Here is a 20,030-nt window from a genome sequence, read left to right on the forward strand (position 1 = left end):
GCGGCGGGGCAGCAGGGCAGGGGGGTAGGGGTGCTTGGCGGGGCGGCAGCGAGGGGGGGCGCCCAAAACGTAGCTACGCCACTGCATTACATACTTCCTAATTTTGCATGCACCCCAGAAATCCATTTGCTTTTGTGGTTGTTGCCTGACACTACTCTACGCTTGGAGGGGGGAATGCTTTTTTCAATTGACATTTTTATTTATATAATAATTTTGAATGACAGGACACTGGAAGGAGGGGTTCACAGTAATTCATCTCCAGATCAATAAGTTAGCTGGATCTCAATCACACTATTCTGCTTCCCATCATCGGATCCTTTGTTTCTGAAATGCTTTTCTCAGAGCCTTCTCTACCTCTTTGTTCCTCAGACAGTAGATCATGGGATTCATGAGCGGAGTCACCACACAGTAGAATATCGATACCACCTTATCAAGTGTGAATCTGACGTGAGCATTTGGACGTATGTACATAAATATTATGCTTCCATTAAAGATCAGAACTACTGTGAGATGGGAGGCGCAAGTACTAAATGCTTTCCTCTGGCCTTCAATGGACGGAATCTTTAGGACAGATGAAATGATGAAGGCGTAAGAGATCAAGATGAGAAAAAAGCAGCTGAGCGTCAAGCTCCATGATATCACGGAGAAGGTGAATTCTCCTCTCGATGTGTCCTCACAGGAGAGCACCAAGAGTGGGGAATAGTCACAGAAGAAGTGGTCAATGTTATTGGGAAAGCAGAACTTGAGGGTAGAGATCCATAGAGTGGGGCAAGCAGCGGTTATGAAGCCTACTGTCCACGGAGCCAAGGACAGGCCTAGAATGGTCCATTTAGTCATCACTGTAGTGTATTGGAGGGGTCGGCAGATTGCTACATATCGGTCACAGCCCATAACAACCAAAAAACAATTCTCCGCCGCCCCAAAGGCAAAGAAAAAATAGAACTGGGCAACACAGCCAGAGTAGGAAATCTCCTTGTTCCTGGTCAGTAGGGCTTCCAGCATCTTGGGCATAGTCACCGTGGTGTAGAGAATCTCCACCAAGGAGAAGTTGGCTAACAGTAGGTACATTGGCTTGTGAAGGTGGCTGTCCATGAGGACTAGGCTGATGATGAGAAAATGAGCCCCCAGAGTGAGCAGGTACATGGTAAAGAAAATCAAGAATAGAAATATTTCCGTATGCCGTAGTGTCTCAAACCCCACAATGACGAATACGCTGGCTTCGGTTTGGTTGGCACTGCCAGCTGTTAGCATGGTTTCTGGAATACAGAAATGGCAGTTATTTTTAAGTCAGTTATTTTTAAGTCACATCTGCCTGCTCCAGTGTAGACTGGGATCTTATATTGTCTATTGTAGGCTTGCACAAACTATGGTTCTCCAGGCTCTGAATGTTATTCCTGAGAGATTGCTAACCAACGTATGATTTACTACCCACCTGCCAATATCCCTTGTAATAATGGTAACATACAACACACCACACTAATATCATAAAACTAACATCCGCGGATTTTAGGATTATTCAGAGTGTTCAATCACCAGTTACATGTATCCATATAATAATGAAGTAATGCAAAACGTCAGCCTATAAACTGGATCTACCGCACTTTATAGTAATGGTCAGCGTAATGTTATTAACATGTAACTGTTTCATTTGTACATACTGTATAATTATATAAGCTTCATGTGTTCACACAGACCACGAATTCCCAACCTTGGTCCTCAAAGCACACTTAGGGGGGGTATTCAATCCTAGGTTACGAACAGTGGCAAACGCAGAATTTTTTGAGGGGGGTTTCCAAATGTAATACAATATCTCCCATTGTGCAGTGCATTGGAGTAAGGATGGGAGTCTGGGGGAGCGGTAAGAGCCCTGAAAATTGGTCTTTTTATACTCTGGACACTGTATGGAATACAGTATTGATATTTAACAGTACAGATGGTCTATAGTATAGGTTGTTTCAAACATTTAAATAAGATAAGTGGTCAGGAAAAGGTAAAACATATAATAAATAAATACACAAATATAATAGAACCAGTGCTGCAATTTGTAAGCTCACAATCTCTCACTTCATGGTAAGGCTCCTGTCTCTTCCTCCTGGCAGCTGCTCTCTGGTCCAGTGCGATGTTTGAGGGCTCATATCCACACATAGGTTTACCAGCTTCTTCTACCACACTTACTGTATGGGCCTTATTCTGGTTCACTCGCAGAGGCAAATTCCTTCTCAAATGGACAAAACCATGTGCACTGCAGGTGGGGCAGATGTAACATGTGCAGATGGAATTAGATTTGGGTGGGGTTTTTACTTCACAGTGAGATCTATATTGCAGTGTAGAAATAAAGCAGTCAGTATTTTCCCTGCACAGAAACAAAATAACTCACCCAAATCTAATTCTCTCTGCACATGTTACATCTGCCCCCCCCCCCCCCCCCCTGCAGTGCACATGGTTTTGGCCATTTGAGAAGGAATTTGCCTCTGCGAGTGAACCAGAATAAGGCCCATACAGTAAGTGTGGTAGAAGAAGCTGGTACACTGGGCATGTGCAGCAGCTCTGCTCTGTCCCTTACACTGCATGATGTGGCAGAAGCTATACTGATCATTTTCTATACTATTGCTATGGTTGTCATAATTTAAGGCACTTGCAAAGAGGAGGGGGGTTTCCGGGCAACCAGAATCCCCCCTTGCGTTTGCCTATGACGACTGTCGATCCATCCCGACAGCTGTGACCATGCACCGCTTTCGTTTTGCTTGACCGCATATCGCCAGGCGGGATTCAATGTACTACTTGGTGATTGGCAAAAAGAGGGCATGTCCACGTAAACGGGCGTGGATTGTTGAGATTCGCCTGTGATCGGGACAATTCACGGCCAAAACCGACCCGTTCTGTCAATCTGCCTCTTCAATGCTGTCGGGCAAGACAGCTTTGAATAGGTGCCCGCCACTATTTTCCCCATCGTACAGCGGCAGGGATTGAATACCCCCCTTAAGGTGTGTACACAAGGTGGGATTCTCTTTCTCTTTAATCCCGTTTCGATCGGGACCGAATCACAAAGCAAGCAAAACACTTTCCATTCTGACTCTATAGTACAGATTTGTACTATATACAGGGCCGCCAAGAGAAATCCTGGGTCCCGGTACAACAACTTCCTGTGGTCCCCACGGACATAACTCCCCGCACACTCTGCGGACCCGTTGTTTCGCCACTACACCCATTATACCACATGCCATAATGCTCATTACATATTATGCCACACATCATAGTGGGAAGTACACATTATACCATACACCGTAATACCTATTACATATTTTACCACATGCCATAATGCCCATTACACGTTATTCCACACACCGTAATGCTCATTGCAAATTAGTGGATTTACCTGCTCTGCCAGGTGTTACATGCTCTGCCAGGGGTTAACATGCTCATTGCCATGGAGTTACATGCTCTGACATGGGTTACATGCTTTACCAGGGGTTAACATGCTCGTTGCCATGGAGTTACAGTACATGCTCTGCCAGGGGTTACATGCTGACTTCCAGAGTCGGATCTCAGCCCCAGCAGCATGCAGGGAGGCAGCAGACACAGAGCAACCAGCCACCCACCTTCCACCTTGGAACACAGTGACCTGGACATGGGTGGGGAACCAGGTCTGGGACTGCTGGAAAAAAGAACCAGTGGGCGCCTTCTGTACGCTAAAACAATTTATTACACGAATATCACAAAAACACACAATATACACACACAAAATTATAATAAAAGACAATAGTTTGCATGCATGCAATACTTTAATAAAAAGATAATAAAAAAGCCATTTCACTGCATTTGCATGAGGTGTAACCAATAGTTACCAGTTCCTGATTGGATGGATAAATTGCCAGGTGTGGACAGATGTTTCAGTCTCGCACAAATTAGCTGTGGGCAAGATTTTATAAATCCTTCCAAGTGGGATCAGGGCTTCCAGGACGGATACACACCGTATGTGTAGCAAAAACCTCCTTATTGATGCTTGGTATTGTCTCCTCCGATCATGAAGGCATGTGTGGATTGGCCTGCTGGATGTACCGAGCCAAATGCCTGGTGTTGTTAAAACCCTTTCTCCGGGTGCTGCGCCAGCCGTCGGCCCGACTTAGGGCTAGGATGTACGGTGCTCCACTGGGTTAGGACCAGCCCAGCACTTCCATGTGCTGGCGGGTGCAGCGCAGTCCTCTGATACACACAGTGGCTTCTGGATTCACTTCCCAGCCGGCTGTCCGTATGCGCAGTGGGGACCTGGTTGCCGCAGATAAATGTCAGTCAGACGGCGGGCTAATAGTGTTAGTAGGGTGCCCTGCAGGTCCTCAACTGCTAATCCTCCTCTGTGGACTCTGGGACTGCTGGGCTGGAGATATGGCACTGGCACCTGCTGCTGGTGGTGGCGGCTGGGGTGGGGAGCGGGGCGGGCTGGATTCTGCGGAGTGGGTGGTACTCCCACAGGAGGTGGCCTCTCTCTGACCCAGTTCCTTCCGGCACCCAGGAACTACCTACCCTAAGTATCCTCCTGTCGCCAAGCCACGGTAAACTCCCAAGTCACGCCCTGGAGTCAAAGAGTGGAACGACACTCAGGACCTCTGTGATGCTGCTGCCCCAGCGCCAGCCCACGTCCGCTCACATCCGCATTCTCAATGCCGCAGTCAGACCCAGCACACTCGCCACCAAATAAAGACCAGGGCCCCCCTGAGAGGCCCGGGTAAACTGTACCCCCCCCCCCCCCTCTTGGCACCCCTGACTATATAGTCTTACTTGCACAGTCTATTTGTTTTTGATCATTTGGCTATCGGGCATCATTATTCCATTGAGGTTTGTTAATACTGCAGTAACAATATGCCCCAGGATTGATGCTTCCTTCAGTTTTGCGATATTTTTGGGGATTTCAGACAAAAAAAAATGTTCTATGTCCAAAGCATCGAAAAATATTTGTAGCATTTTATAACATTGAGCTTTTCTCTTTATATTGTATTTCTATCCAAAACTTATGGACAATTCAGTAAGATATTCTGTATTATAAAATACACATTTTACTTACCTTTGGTCTCCTAGCCAGTGGGTATCCCCTGTAAAAAAAAAGGCTCACCAGGGCCAGGCCCTTGAAAATAGGGGTTTATCCTTCCTGACACTCCCTCGTCCAAACTGTGTTTCACAGTGCTTGCACTGTATTGTATTAATAATTGTATGTATATATTTGGGGCGAGATGAAGTAGGTTGTGATTTTTAGTCATGGTTTAAAATCGCATGTGAACAAATAGCACTGTTTTTAAAAAACTTGCAAATGTAATAGGGTGCGAGTTTTAGACAAAGTCGGAATTCGCATGTGATTTAGTGCGATTTTTCGTAAAGAAAATGGGTGTCAGAAAGTAAGAGATTTGGTAAGAAATCTCAATTTGTGGCAATCATTTACACTGCAAAATCAAACTGGTTGTGCGATTTTCGCAGCAAAAGTGTGATTTTTACCACAATTCGCAATCTATAAAATGTCCGATTTTTGGAAAACGTGCAAATTTTTTTTGCGAAGAAATCTACAAAAGTCTAAAATTCACACTCTATTACATCTCGCCTTTGATGTCCATTAAACAATTGACTTGTGTGTCTGAATTCACTGTCACTATTTGTGTAAACATACCTTTCTTTGTAAGAGGTTTCCTGGCCATTGAGAATATTTGTACACAGAAGGAATCCTACCAGGGCCGGCTCTACCACTAGGCAGCTTTAGGCAGCTGCCTAGGGCGCCGGGATCTGGGGGGCGCCACCAAGTCTGCAAATCAAAAAAACAAGGCTGTCTATGAGGATCCTTGCTGTACTTAAAGCAGGTGGTGGCTGTGGAACTTCTAAGACCTCACCTCTATACTTTCCCTTACTTCCTACATTGCTGCCCCCTCTTCCTTGTACCCTATTGTGGGTGGCAAAGGGGAGGGTGCAGAGAACCTCCAGAAAAAACCAAGGGACTTGGCCACCTTCCCAGGGCGTGGGAGAGGGGGTCACAGGGATTGGATGACCACATAATCTAAAAAAAAATTTTTTTGGGGGGGGGGGTTGAAGTTTTGCCTAGGGTGCTGAGAAGCCTTGCACCGGCCCTGAATCCTACAGAGTTGCATTCTTCTTTAGCAGGCATGCTGGAGCCACACACTGCGGGTGGTCTGTATAATCAGACCCTGGGAGATTTTAAAAAGTCACTGATGGTACAGTAGTAGCTTCAAACAAAACCGTTAAGCGGCGGGGACAGACGGGGAGATGCCTCTGAGCGTTCTAAGCTATGCTAGAGCACTCAGAACAGTCAGCATCGCTCAGCTGAGACATCCCTGTGTGCTGAGCAATCTGTCAGGGCCAGTATTTTCCGGTCAGAACACTGGCCCTGACTGATTAATAACCAGCGTGCTTAGCTATCTAGTGAGATCGCTTAGAAAATGCCAAAGGCCCCATAAGGCTGGGTACACACCAGAATGACCACGATCCTACGACGATCCTAAAATTATTTCCCTTGAACTTCCCAGGAAGTCCCAGACTCACCATTTGTTAAAACCGGTGCATTTGTGTCGAACGTTCGCGATCCAATTACCACCCGATAGACCGCCAGATCCGGAGCATCATGTGTTGCACAGTACACCATGCGGCTGTCACTGCTGCGCTTATTGCCTACATGATGCTGAAGAACATGGTGGTGGGTGGGAGCGTCCAGGAAATGACACTCAAATAGGCGGGTCACATGATGGTCACACGATGGATTGGAGATACAAACACACACACAATCTGCACGCAATCGGAACCCAATCGGAGGTCGGATTGACAAATCTTTGCTGCAGTAGGTAAAATCCCCATTCCAACATATGAGTGGCGGGGGGGGGGGGGGGCACATTGGATCAGTTGTGAAAATAGTTACAATTCTGCACTTTTCTCATAAAATCAGTCAAAAGACACATCGAAACCGGGGGATTGGAGGCCAAATTGTTCTTGTGTGTAGGGGTACTAACACTCACATTTGATCTGCAGATCTCTGTCCATGTGTTAAAATAACAATAGATACAATACATGTTTATAGATACAGTGATCACAGTTGCAAATGTTATCTTACTGTATGTATAGGTGGAATGGAGAGGTATATGAGGGGATCCTGAGGAATCTGATACCTGAACAAAGGCACAACAGCTTACAGCCTATAATAACTATCTCACAACAACTACTACACACATCGCCACACACACACACACACACACACACACACACACACACACACACACACACACAGGGATCGTCGCCTCAGTAATAACGAGTTTAGCCATAAGATTATTATCAGCAACATCTTTACAAAATGAAATCACACAATCTAACAGATGCCCAGGTGCAGTCTACGGGTTACAATTAATGACATATATTGTGATAAGTTTTCTTTTTTTTTTTTTTATGAATTTAAGCACAAATTAATTGACAGCTATACAGAGAGATGCCAGCTGGTGACCCTGTCTGCTCATTCATCGAGATCACTTATACAGTAAGAACATAGGTAAATACTGGTTCTGTGCAAACAGACATTTATGCATGAGTGAGTGTAATTAATTACCAGGATGTAATGGGAGACGATTTTGGTCAGATTTTGTGAAATGTTTTACAAAGATGGGCATCCAAGTTCATTATAAGTCCGATGCTTTCAATTCTAAATAAGACCGGCCGGTAAAACGTTGAATCCAGATATTTTGCCCATGATCGGCTACCGATGCAACGGTAGCCGAGATAGAAAGTCGGACACAAAACAGATCTACTGTATAAAGTTGGATAAAATTATAGCTTTTTTTGCCGGTGAGTTGTATGCGGTAATGTTTAATATCAAGTCCAAGTACATAATTACAGCATATTTGCCACAAATAATTACTTTTAAAATGATTTCTAACTTTAAAAATGCTGAATAAACTGTCAAAAAAGTTCACCGTCAAATGTATCTTAATCACAATGGAATGCATCAACAGCTTTTGCTGATTAAAATGATATGCAGCATACCTATATTCTGTATGTAATTGCAACTGCATCCGCAGTAAATTATTTTATGCTACAGTGTTCTCAGCCAAACAGTGTAATAAAACTTAGTATACAGGTAGAGTCGTAATTAACACAAAACATAGGCATGCTGCATATCATTGTATGAAACCGTATTTGCATAACAAAAAAAATGTTACACTGTCTGTCTTTACATCCTGCCCAATATTTTGTTCTAGATCCTTTTGACCTGTGGCTCCAATCTATAGAGATATTTGAACAGCTGACAGCATTAATGCATTTTTCTAAATGATAAATACAAACCTGGTGCATGACTGGGCACCTAGCTCCTCTCTGTTGTAATGAAAGCAGAGCAGATTTTTATTATGCTGCACAAATAAATTCTACTCTGGAGGATTAACCACTAGAGGGCAACATGTCTCCTTACAGAACATTTAGTGGTGGTGTTGTTATGATTCCGAGAATAACCTGGCCTAGTAGGGATAAAAAGTCATTTATATTGTAGGAAAACAGTTTATCCTCTGAGAATATTCCTAGAAATCTCAGTGACATCGATACATCTCTCACCCTTATATGTGACTCTACCATTAGGCAGCCTATGGGTTCAAGAAACTGGGGGCACCACTGAGTCTATCACAAAATTAAGGATGACTTTAAAAGACGCCACCTTCAGACGTTCATCCGAGGTCCTGAAAAGTTGGTATTGGGCGGGCACCCGCACACCCACCGGGTGTGGACATGCCTCCCCGGTGACAATGCCCCCTTGTGGAGGCCCCCTAATTTTGCCGGGTCATGGGTGTGTAGACAGAGTTCTGCGTTTTTCGGAGTCATGCATAAGAAGAAGGGTAGGTCTAGCCCGGGGCTAGTGCAAATGGCGGTTGCAGCTGTAGGCGGACATCTTGAGGCCATGCAGAGTCTACAGAAATTTGAATTAGTTCAAGGTAGAAAATTTGGTTTCTGTAGCCAGTAAATGCAAGATATATAATAAGGGCCCACATCTAACTTGTTTATTCATTAAAACAGAAGTTACAATACGAAACTCCGTTCAAGTAAGACACCAATGGACAGGCGATCTGGGGGAAAAACAAATTTGAACGTTTAGTGGTAGATGTACTAATCTTGTAGAGCAGCGGTTCTCAAACTGTGGGTCCTGACCCCAAAGTGGGTCCCGGCCTTCTCAACATGGGGTCGCGACTCCATGTTGCTGACCATCAGGCTGAGGACTTTTCTAATATCAGTCAGTGATTCAAGGAGTCTGAAAGATCTGTTGAATTGTCTGTTATTTTAGACTCCTCCCATCAGTTTGTGCCTCCACAATGCTGCCATGTGTGTGCTGTCTGCTGACTACACGTGTGATGTGATGGGTTATGGTATATCAGACTCCTCCCATCACTCTGTGCCTCCACAATGCTGCCATGTGTGTGCTGTCTGCTGACTACACATGTGATGTGATGGGTTATGGTATATTAGACTCCTCCCATCAGTTTGTGCCTCCACAATGCTGCCATGTGTGTGCTGTCTGCTGACTACACGTGTGATGTGATGGGTTATGGTATATCAGACTCCTCCCATCACTCTGTGCCTCCACAATGCTGCCATGTGTGTGCTGCCTGCTGACTACACATGTGATGACCTTCTGAAGTAACTTGCCGGGGTCCCGTAGCTATTTTGATTGTCTAATGGGGTCCCAGAGCAAAATACTTTGAGGACCCCTGTTGTAGAGAGATAAAGTACCAACCAATCAGCTCCTAAATGTAATTTTTCAAGCACAGCCTGTAACATGGCGGAATACATAGCTCCCAACATTTGATAAGTCCGATTCGGGGCGTGACCTCCACTCGAATGGGATGTAGTCTCCAGTGTGTGGGTGTGGCCTCACATCACATCCCCCATTTTCCTCAATCTATACAGTATTGGAATAGCAGTTCAGAAGCCCCCTGGATGTAATTAGGGATCACTCGCTGGTTTGCTGTGCAGTGCCGCGGTGATAAAAGGCTCCCCTAAGTGACGATGCTCGCTTTCCTTTTTCTGGCTATGTTAACAAGCAGAAGGGTCATTACTGGGTGGAAAACAATCCTCATCAGCTTCCCGAAAGGCCTCTACTCAGGCAAGGTGTCACTGTTTCTGCGCGGTTGCAAATTTGGGCATTTATAGCACTTACTTTTTTAAGGAGGAAGGTCAAACGGTTACAGTAACTACCCATCAATATATGGAGATGCTACAGAACGTCCTGGAACCAAAGCTCGCAGGACTTGGAAATCTGGAGTTGTGGTTTTAAGCGAATGGAGCCACGCAGTGAGGAGATCAATGGAAGTTGTGTGGTAACTGTTTCCAGGGCACTTGTTATGTGGCGACATTAGGTGGCCAGCACATTTCCCCGACCTCCCCTTGTGAGTTTTTTTCCTTGAGGTCTTCTGGAATCTGAGGTCTACAAACATCAATCAAGAACCATTTATGAACTGAAGGCTACTATACAGGGGGGTAACTAGACTTATCTGGACCCCATAGCAAATTTTTGAAAGGGCACCATGAGTGTGTGTGGTGGGGGGGGGGGGTCGGGACAAAATAGTAAGACAGGGAGGGAAATGACACAGTAGAAAGCAAGACCAGACAGGAAAGAGACTAGCTAAGCTTACGCAGAGGGTTTAGGTTATGCGGGAGGGAGTGTTAAGGTTACTCTAGGGGAGAGTATACTTACTGTCGAGATTGCATCCATTGGGATGCCGGTGTTGGTATTCTGCCTACCGGCATCCCAAATAGGATGGCTAGATGGGGGGGACTGGGTTGGGGATGGCTAGATGGGGGGGGGGGGCACTGGGCTGAGGATGGTTGGTTAGATGGGGGCACTGGGCTAGGGATGGGGGATGGCAGCACTAACCTTTGGATTGCTTGTCAGGGTCACGCACATTGGATCATCTCAGCTTTGGCTGCTGCTGCTTGAACATCACAATCTACTCTGGAGCCGGCACTGGAGAGGGACGGAGTGGGGAGCCGCCAATCCTGTTGCCACTGCTGGCTGGGTCTCATCGCGATCAGCGGTTTGGGAGGGAGGGGGAAGCTGCCAGGTCCTCCTGATCCTGTGCTGGGTATCATCACGGCCGGCGGCGTGGGAGGGAGGAACAGTCAGGTCCTGATTCCCCGCTGGGTATAATCATGGCTGGGGTGGGCCGCCATGTCCTGACCCCCTCTGGGTGTCATTGCGAGAGGTGCTGGGGGAGAAGGAAGACACCAAGTACTGTTCCCTTGGCTTGAACAACACGATTTGCTGGGGGACTCGAGAGGGTGTAATGAGTAATTTAAAACCTCAGAGATTAACTAGCAAGGTATAATGGGAATGAAGCCCATTATCTAGATGATATCAACCTTATTGACCTTGATATTGACCTTTGTCAAGTTGACAGTTTGAACCCATTGACCTTTTGTATCTAATGTCCTTGAGCACTGTCGACCTCTTCTACCTGTCAACCGATGTTGACCATGTTGACTGTACACTAATATACTGTATCGTCAACCTATCATCTGGATACTGTCTGTGTACACTGCAGTGACAAGTCTGTGACACCACCACTGGGTGTGGGTTTTTTGTGTGTGGAGGGGTGGGGGGGTGTGCGGCAGAACCTGGGAGACGATTTGCCTGGGGCATCACGGCCATTCTGGGAGAGTAGGCAGTATTGTGTAAGAAGAGGTGAGCAGGTAAGAAGGGCTGGGAGTCTCCTCGGTATTGTTGCTGGAGAAGAGGAAGGATCACCACATATTGCACCTCGGTCCCTAGCACAGACAAATTCTATATTCTTTGCAAATACAAACCTACATGAACCAATATAACATCTTATTCCAACATAATATAAAAAATGTTGCAATTACTTAGGCTGTCTCCATCATGCTACATGTAAAGTATTATTTTAACCTAGGTCAGATTGCCGGTTTGCGGGACCCGGAATTTTATAAAAGGCCATTTCACGCTGCAGAGTGACCCGGGTTATCTGTGCAGTGTGAAAGGGGTATTAGAGGCACTACTTACAGCCTTTACTGACAGCAGCACATCCCGGTCTCACTGACAGTAGCACATCCCTGCCTCACTGACAGTGGCAGATCTCTGCTCCACTAACAGCAGCACATACTACCTAGCTGACAGCAGCACATCACCAACTCGCTGACAGCAGCACATTCCAGCCTCACTGACAGCAGCACATCCTGCCTCACTGACAGCAGCACATCACCGCCTTACTGACAGTATCACATCACTGCCTCTCTGACAGCAGCACATCCACACCTCACTGACAGCAGCACATCCACACCTCACTGACAGCATCACATACCTGCCTCACTGACAGCAGCACATTACTGCCTCACTGACAGCAGCACATCCACACCTCAATGACAGCGGAACATCCCTGCCTCACTGACAGTAGCACATCCCTGCCTCACTGACAGCAGCACATCCACACCTCACTGACAGCAGCACATTACTGCCTCACTGACAGCAGCACATCCACACCTCAATGACAGCGGAACATCCCTGCCTCACTGACAGTAGCACATCCCTGCCTCACTGACAGCAGCACATCCCGCCTCACTGACATCAGCACATCACTGCCTTACTGACAGAAGCACATCCCCAACTCACTGACAGCAGCACATCCCCAACTCACTGACAGCAGCACATCCACACCTCACTGACAGCAGCACATTACTGCCACACTGACAGCAGCACATCCACACCTCACTGACAGCAGCACATCCCTGCCTCACTGACAGCAGCACATCCCCTCCTCACTGACAGCAGCACATCACTGCCTCACTGACAGCAGCACATCCACACCTCACTGACAGCAGAAAATCCCTGCCTCACTGACAGCAGCACTGACAGTAGAATGTACCTGCCTCACTGAAAGCAGCACATCCCTGCCTCACTGACAGCAGGATATCCACACCTCACTGACAGCAGCACATCCCCACCTCACTGAGAGTAGCACATTCCTGCCTCACTGACAGCATCACATCCACACCTCACTGACAGTAGCACATCCCTGCCTCACTGACAGTAGCACATCCCTGCCTCACTGACAGTAGCACATCCCTGCCTCACTGACAGCATCACATCCACACCTCACTGACAGTAGCACATCCTTGCCTCACTGACAGTAGCACATCCCTGCCTCACTGACAGTAGCACATCCCTGCATCGCCACGCCCCCCTTCCGATGGCCCAGCCCTGCCATTTTACAGGGGCTGGCCGACCTGTTGGTGCCCCTGCGTGCACAGAATGCTACGGTATGCTGCCCTACTTAGTAAATACGTATACATAATTAAAAATAAAATAAATGTCATATTTAGTGGCTTTATTATTCTATTAAATTGGCTATCATCAAATGAGGGCTTATCATTCATACAGGAAAATAATAAAATGGGGAGGCGGCCGTTACTGTTGTGCCCATTACTGGCAGCCGTTACTGTTGTGCTTAAGTGCACCTTCACCACTAAATTCGCCCTGGATGCAGTACAGTATAATGTGCAGCATCCTGTATATACGCAGTACTAGGATTATATACCCCCTGTCAGATGACATACTGTACACAAGGAGACTATATAAGCCTTGGGAAGCCAATCCTTGGCACTGACAGGTAACACAATACCTGGCGTGTGACACATCAGCTCCGAGCTGTCACACAGACACTAATGATTCCCACCAGGAACTGCCTGTGCGACGCCACCGCAGTCCCCAGGTAATTCCTCAGCATTATCAGTGCGACTTCACAGCACTAATCATTAGCAAATTAACAAGTCCCACGGGGGGGGGGTAATTAATGAGGTGTTTACAGACACTTTCATGTTTAAGTAATATTTTCCCTAAATAGAGAAAATGTCGCTAATTGTGACAACACTGAATACTCTGCTCTCTGCCGGGCTCAGTCCCAATCCTCTAATCACATAGCTACATACCGGTGTATCCGTTCCTCAGCCGGCAATCATGCAGAACATCCTTTATTTCTTATATAAGTTTCTATTGTTTATAGAAATGTCATATACATCTAGATATACTGCAATATTGTAATATTACAGTATGTGATATATATATATATATATATATATCTATATATATATATATATATATATATATATAGCGGTCTGGGTCTCCCCTCCAGGAAATGAAGTAGAGACAGCACGTCACTGCAGCAAAAAATTCTTTATTCCAGCCTCAACGGCTCGTTTCGGGGCATCAGCCCCTTTCTCAAGAAGCGGAATGTAACAGGAAGCAGATGGATAACACACTCCTACACAGATGCCCTTTTTAAAGCTCACCAATTCGCGCCATCTCCGCCTCCCAGCGTCTCTGTACACTCAGCTGTTGTGAGTCACGTCCAGAGCATGACGTGACGCGACTCCCACTCGCGTCTCCGTCTCTCCGGCAACCAGACGCACACCCCCAGCCGTCATTGACAAGCGCTACGTGAGTAGCGCTTGTCAATGACGGCTGGGGGTGTGCGTCTGGTTGCCGGAGAGACGGAGACGCGAGTGGGAGTCGCGTCACGTCATGCTCTGGATGTGACTCACAACAGCTGAGTGTACAGAGACGCTGGGAGGCGGAGATGGCGCGAATTGGTGAGCTTTAAAAAGGGCATCTGTGTAGGAGTGTGTTATCCATCTGCTTCCTGTTACATTCCGCTTCTTGAGAAAGGGGCTGATGCCCCGAAACGAGCCGTTGAGGCTGGAATAAAGAATTTTTTGCTGCAGTGACGTGCTGTCTCTACTTCATTTCCTGGAGGGGAGACCCAGACCGCTATACATTCTAGCAAAGGCACGCAGCTTCACTACAGATCTCGAGGAGAGTGCTGGTCCGAATACGTGTATATATATATATATATATATATATATGGTTCTAGATTAGATCTAATATACAGTTAAATTGTGAGCTCCATGCACAAGTTCTCCCATTTTGGGCATGATTTAAGATCAATCGTTCCCCAGCGTATTCCCTCCGGGGACCGATTGTGCAGCTCTGCGCATGTGCAGGGATGTTGTACGAACTATTACAGTCACCAAGGCGTGCAGGGGGTGGCATCAGAGGAACGTCTGGTGTTTTATGTTCATCCCCATGAAAATGCCGGGCCTTCCCCTGGGAATGTAGGGGGCAATGCCTGGTTGATGTCACAGGGCATCAGCGCCCACCCTCTCTTTGGCAGACACCTAAGGAAATAAATGTCAGTTCAGACCCCCTTTATTCCAAAGGTGAAAGAAAGTGAGGTACTTGTTTCCTAGCAGGGCACCCACTGAGCGATTTGCTTAGTGGGCTATTCTGCGTAGTGAAATCGCATCGCACATCGCATGGCTTTTTGTGCCTTGCGATGTGTGCGATGCGATCTCAGTAGTTCATTTAGTTAATTTATTCACTGCACCCTGAGTGAAATCGCATCACAGATGAGATGAGATCAGATGAGATGAGATCTCAGTAGTTCATATGGTAAAACACCTAAAACAGCAGCACTCTCCACGTCACCCCGAAGCGTGGCGGGCGCAGCGAGCCTCACGAGGGGCGGGGGAACGCATACTCCGACCTTTTCATACCCCCACTATCCACGTCGGAGTTGAGTCGATTTTACATAGTGTGGCGAGGGCAGCAAGCCACCGAGCCCGAAGCGTGGCGAGCGCAGCGAGCCCCACGAAGGTATGCAAATTACTTTACATGTATTCTGCCTGCGCTGCGCTCGCCACACTATATAAAATCAACTACACGCCGATGTGGATAGTGGGGGTATGAAAAGGTCGGAGGATGCGTTCCGCCGCCCCTTGCGGGACTCGCCACGCTACAGGGTGACGTGGAGAGTGCTGCTGTTTTAGGTGTTTTACTATATGAACTACTGAGATCTCATCTCATCTCACATCTTACGCCCCAAAAAATGGCCATGCGATGCGATTTCACTCAGGGTGCAGTGAATAAATTAACTAAATTAACTATTGAGCGTACGTAAGAAATCTGGGCGCCCTGCTAGGAAACAAGTACCGAAAGCGGTCATCCAATGATTTCTCTCCCCTATGGCTGCATGCGAGGGATGTGTTCAGGTACATCCCCTTGCATGTTACCGAGGGGATTTGGCGGCACGGGGCGGGGTGTGTGTGTGTGTGGGGGGGGGGGGGGGGCGTTGGGCCGACCAGCAGGCGACATCTATGGGCTTGCTAAGCAGCGAACGACCACTGGTCAGCGAGTTTTACTGAATCACCCCCTTTATCTCTGACCTCTCTGTAACCATTTGCGTTGTAGAGTACAACAGTAAGTTCCAGAGTCGTAACTGTAAACATACGTGGCCTAGCGAACCGATCTGAATCAGGCCCATAGTGCTGCAGGGTAGGGGGAGCTGTGGGCTGAACTTGTCAATTATCTTTTTTAATTACTTTCACTTGTGGATTCCCTCCTCCGTAAGACTTCATCAAAAAGTTATCAGCTTTCTAGCTGAGCAGATCTATGTAGTGTGTGGCTAAACGTGATTGGATGTGTCACTTCACACGACATAGATCTGCTCAATAGCAATTGATGAAGACGGGGGGATCTGACGTCCTGTGATGTCAGCCGCCGACCCCCAGCAGGCACCGGCACACCCGCGTACACATGGGAAAACCCAGAATTTTCATGGGGATGTACATAAGACGCAGGGAGTTCCCATGGATGAGCCCCATTCCCGCTGCCGTCCGCCCCTGGCCCGCCCTCATGCGTGCATACGGCTCAGTGACTATGCAAGTCGCCTAAGCCATTCACAAAGGGTGGCTGCACAGACCATGCACACGTGCAGTCCGCAAAACATCGGGATGGGGCCGAACTCGCTATTTTATTATTATTATAATTTTATTTATAAGGCGCCACAAGTGTTTCGCAGCGCCGTACAAAGGAACAATACAGGGAGACAAAGCTTGGCATAACATTGAATAAATAACAAAAATACAGTACAAATAAAGAGAGCCACAGATCAATACACATTACAGCTTAAATGTAAACTAGAGGCTTGAGGCCAATGATGGAGACGAGTATGCAGACGAAGATGGTCACTGAGTGTTGGAGTATAGGAGAGCTGTGAGTGACATGTGAAGAGAAGTGGGCTTTGACAACAGGAGGGAAGAGGGCCCTGCTCGGAGGAGCTTACAATCTATATATATTGCGAGTCAACCAGAATCACCCCCATTGTGCTGCACCAATACTTTAGGAGGTGCATAAGTAATTGCAAAGTTTTCAACAAATGAGTAATTTATTAATAGAAAGTACGGTTTTGGGGTGGTCATACGCACAGGACACACAGTTGTATTCTCATGAACAGATGGCCCCCCGTCAGGATATATAGTCAACAGTTGAAATAAACTGCCTGGGGGTGTAATTTATTATTAGATCACTCAATTAAAAACATAATTGACATTTTCTGAAGTGCACTTCATCATTTAAATTTAAACAAACATATAACATACAGAGGCTGCCACTATTTTACTTGATACTATGAGGCTACAAATGTCTCAATCACTTAGGCCCTTATTCTGATCGGGTCGGTAACGGCCGCATGCGGCCGTTCCGCCGATGTTTTCGCTCTGCGCATGTGCAGAGGGCACTCTGCGCATGTGCAGGCGAATTCGCCGCACACTTTTTTTGACCGCCGCAAAGGGGGCGGATAGGGGCGTGAGGGGCTACTTAGCCTCATTTCCCTATGCATACGCCCCGCGTTTCATGGGCGTTCCCATGCAAACGCGGGGCGTATGCATGGTAATGAGGCCGTGACGCGCGTGTAGGGGGCGGGCAGCTGACATCGCCGGATGTCAGCTGCCCGCCCCAATACAAGATTTCACACGGACAAGTGTCCGTGTGGTCTTGTGTTGCGGGACCTGGTGGAGCGTGCGGCCCTGCATTCGATGGTCTGCGACCATCGAATGCAGGGGCTGCTCCCAAGGTGGAGGAGGCGTATCCCCGTCCACTTTCATACGGATCGCCACATATCCGCGTACGGACGGAGGTGGCGATCCATATGCAAGGCGGGGATTCGTCTGTGCGGTCGGAGCCGCATATGCGGCTCCGGCCGCACCGATCAGAATAAGGGCCTAAGGCTTCAGATCTTATATAGTTCTTGTGTATTTGAGGCAAAGATTCTCATATTTACCAGTCCCACATTTAGGATAATGGCCCTTATTCTAAATTGAGTCGGATGGCTGCGTGTGTGGACGGCCAGCCGATGTTTTGCGTGTGCGCATGTGCAGACGCCCTGCGTGTCCGAACACGGCGTGAATTCCGTGCGGAAAACAATCGTACGGGACCATCCGAGCAGGGGGTGGAGAGGGGCGTGAAAGGCTGTTTGGGCTAATTACCATATGTGTACACCCCGCATTTCATGGGCGTTCCCATGAAAATGCTGGACGGGCGTATGGAATTGCGGTCCTGAGGCACGTGTGGGGGGTGGACAGCTGACATAGCCGGATGCCATCTGCCTGCCTATAGCCCTGCCTTCACACGGTCCATCACTTGATGGTTGGTGACCATCGAAGGATGGGGGAGGTTCCCACAGGCCAGCGAGTGGGTGTTCACATGAAACATCCACTCACGCTCCATCAGGGCTGCCAAGAGAAATCATGGGCCCGGGTACAACAAATTTCCGGGGCCCCCATGGAGGGCGCTCCCAGCAGACTCTGCCGGCGCGGACTCCCCCAAGCCACCGCAGAGTCTGCGGACCCTTCACTATGCCAATGCTTCCAAGGTGGGTGCTTACTGAGTGGCAGCTAATATATATATATATATATATATATATATATATATATATACTGCCTGATTAAATTTATATGACTTTGCTACAAGACTGGTGAGTGTCTCCTATACAGTATATATATATATATATATATATATATATATATATTAGTGCAGCGTTGGGGTAGGTGGCACTCAGAAATAAATACCAACCGACGTTTCAAAGGAACATTCTTGCCAGCACCTTGATAAAAAAGCCCACAGGCTTTGAAGCGTCGGTAACTCACACCGCCTGCAGTCTTGTATTTATTTCTGAGTGCCACCGCCCCCAACGCTGCATAGTATATCACTGCTAACCCTGCACCCTCTCCCCATGCACACCATCCTATCACCGCTAACCCTGCACCTGCGCCCCATGCACACTATACTATCACTGCTAACCTTGCACCTGCTCCCCACACACACACTATACTGCCGCTAACCCTGCACCTGCTCCCCACACACACACTATACTGCCGCTAACCCTGCACCTGCTCCCCACACACACACTATACTGCCGCTAACCCTGCACCTGCTCCCCCACACTGTAGGGATACGGTCATCTGTCAGACCAGACTTAGGTCGACAGTCATTAGATCGACCACGGAAGGTCGACTGTCCCCAAGGTCGACAGGGTTAAAGGTCGACATGGCTCAAGGTCGACATGACTTAAGGTCGACATGGGCCAAGGTCGACAGTCATTAGGTCGACGAGTTTTTCACTGTTTTTTGAGCCGACATGTGCCGACAGGCGGTATTTCATGCCCTACCATCCACTAGGGCGTGCTGGGAGAATAAAATAGTGTGCCGAGCGTAGCGATGCGTGCGAGGGGCTGCGGTTCGACTCCAACTGTGTCCATGTCGACTGTGTCGACATTCGGGTAAAAAAGAACAGTGAAAAACTCATGTTGACCTAATGACTGTCGACCTTGGACCATGTCGACCTTGGACCATGTCGACCTTGAGCCATGTCGACCTTTAACCCCCCCCCCCCCCAGCAGAGTTAGACACACAATCATCAATATAGGTACATACGTTTTTTGTGTATGCAAGAGTAGCAGGCAGGCACTCCCCTCCTCTCTCTCTACCTTTCTGTCTCTCTGCTCCAGTCCATGGGTCTCTCTTCATGACCAGGATGCAGCTTCTCTTCTTCTTTCTTCATTTGCAGCAGACTCCGTTAAGCCCCGCCCCCTATTTCACTCTTGTGCTGGAAAGGAAACCTGGCTCCCCATTGGTCAATGGCGGCCATCTTTTTGGAGCCTGGCATG

General features: G+C 47.6%; 1 protein-coding gene across 1 annotated transcript; it reads right to left on the reverse strand.

The window, feature by feature from the left end:
• Window positions 1–246: 246 nt before the first annotated feature.
• Window positions 247–19,907, reverse strand: LOC146036766 (olfactory receptor 6B1-like). Its single transcript, XM_083160661.1, has 2 exons — window positions 19,798–19,907; window positions 247–1,256 (listed from the first exon to the last, which is right to left on the reverse strand). The coding sequence occupies exon 2, from the start codon at window positions 1,249–1,251 to the stop codon at window positions 307–309; it is 945 nt and encodes a 314-aa protein (XP_083016787.1). The 5' UTR covers window positions 1,252–1,256; window positions 19,798–19,907; the 3' UTR covers window positions 247–306.
• Window positions 19,908–20,030: the final 123 nt, after the last annotated feature.

The sequence above is a fragment of the Crinia signifera genome, chromosome 9 (assembly GCF_055691185.1).
Source record: "Crinia signifera chromosome 9, ASM5569118v1, whole genome shotgun sequence".
Lineage (NCBI taxonomy): Eukaryota > Metazoa > Chordata > Amphibia > Anura > Myobatrachidae > Crinia > Crinia signifera.

Coding starts and splice junctions, on each gene's coding strand:
- LOC146036766 (XM_083160661.1), bottom strand. CDS start 1,251: ATGCTAACAGCTGGCAGTGCCAACCAAACCGAAGCCAGCGTATTCGTC.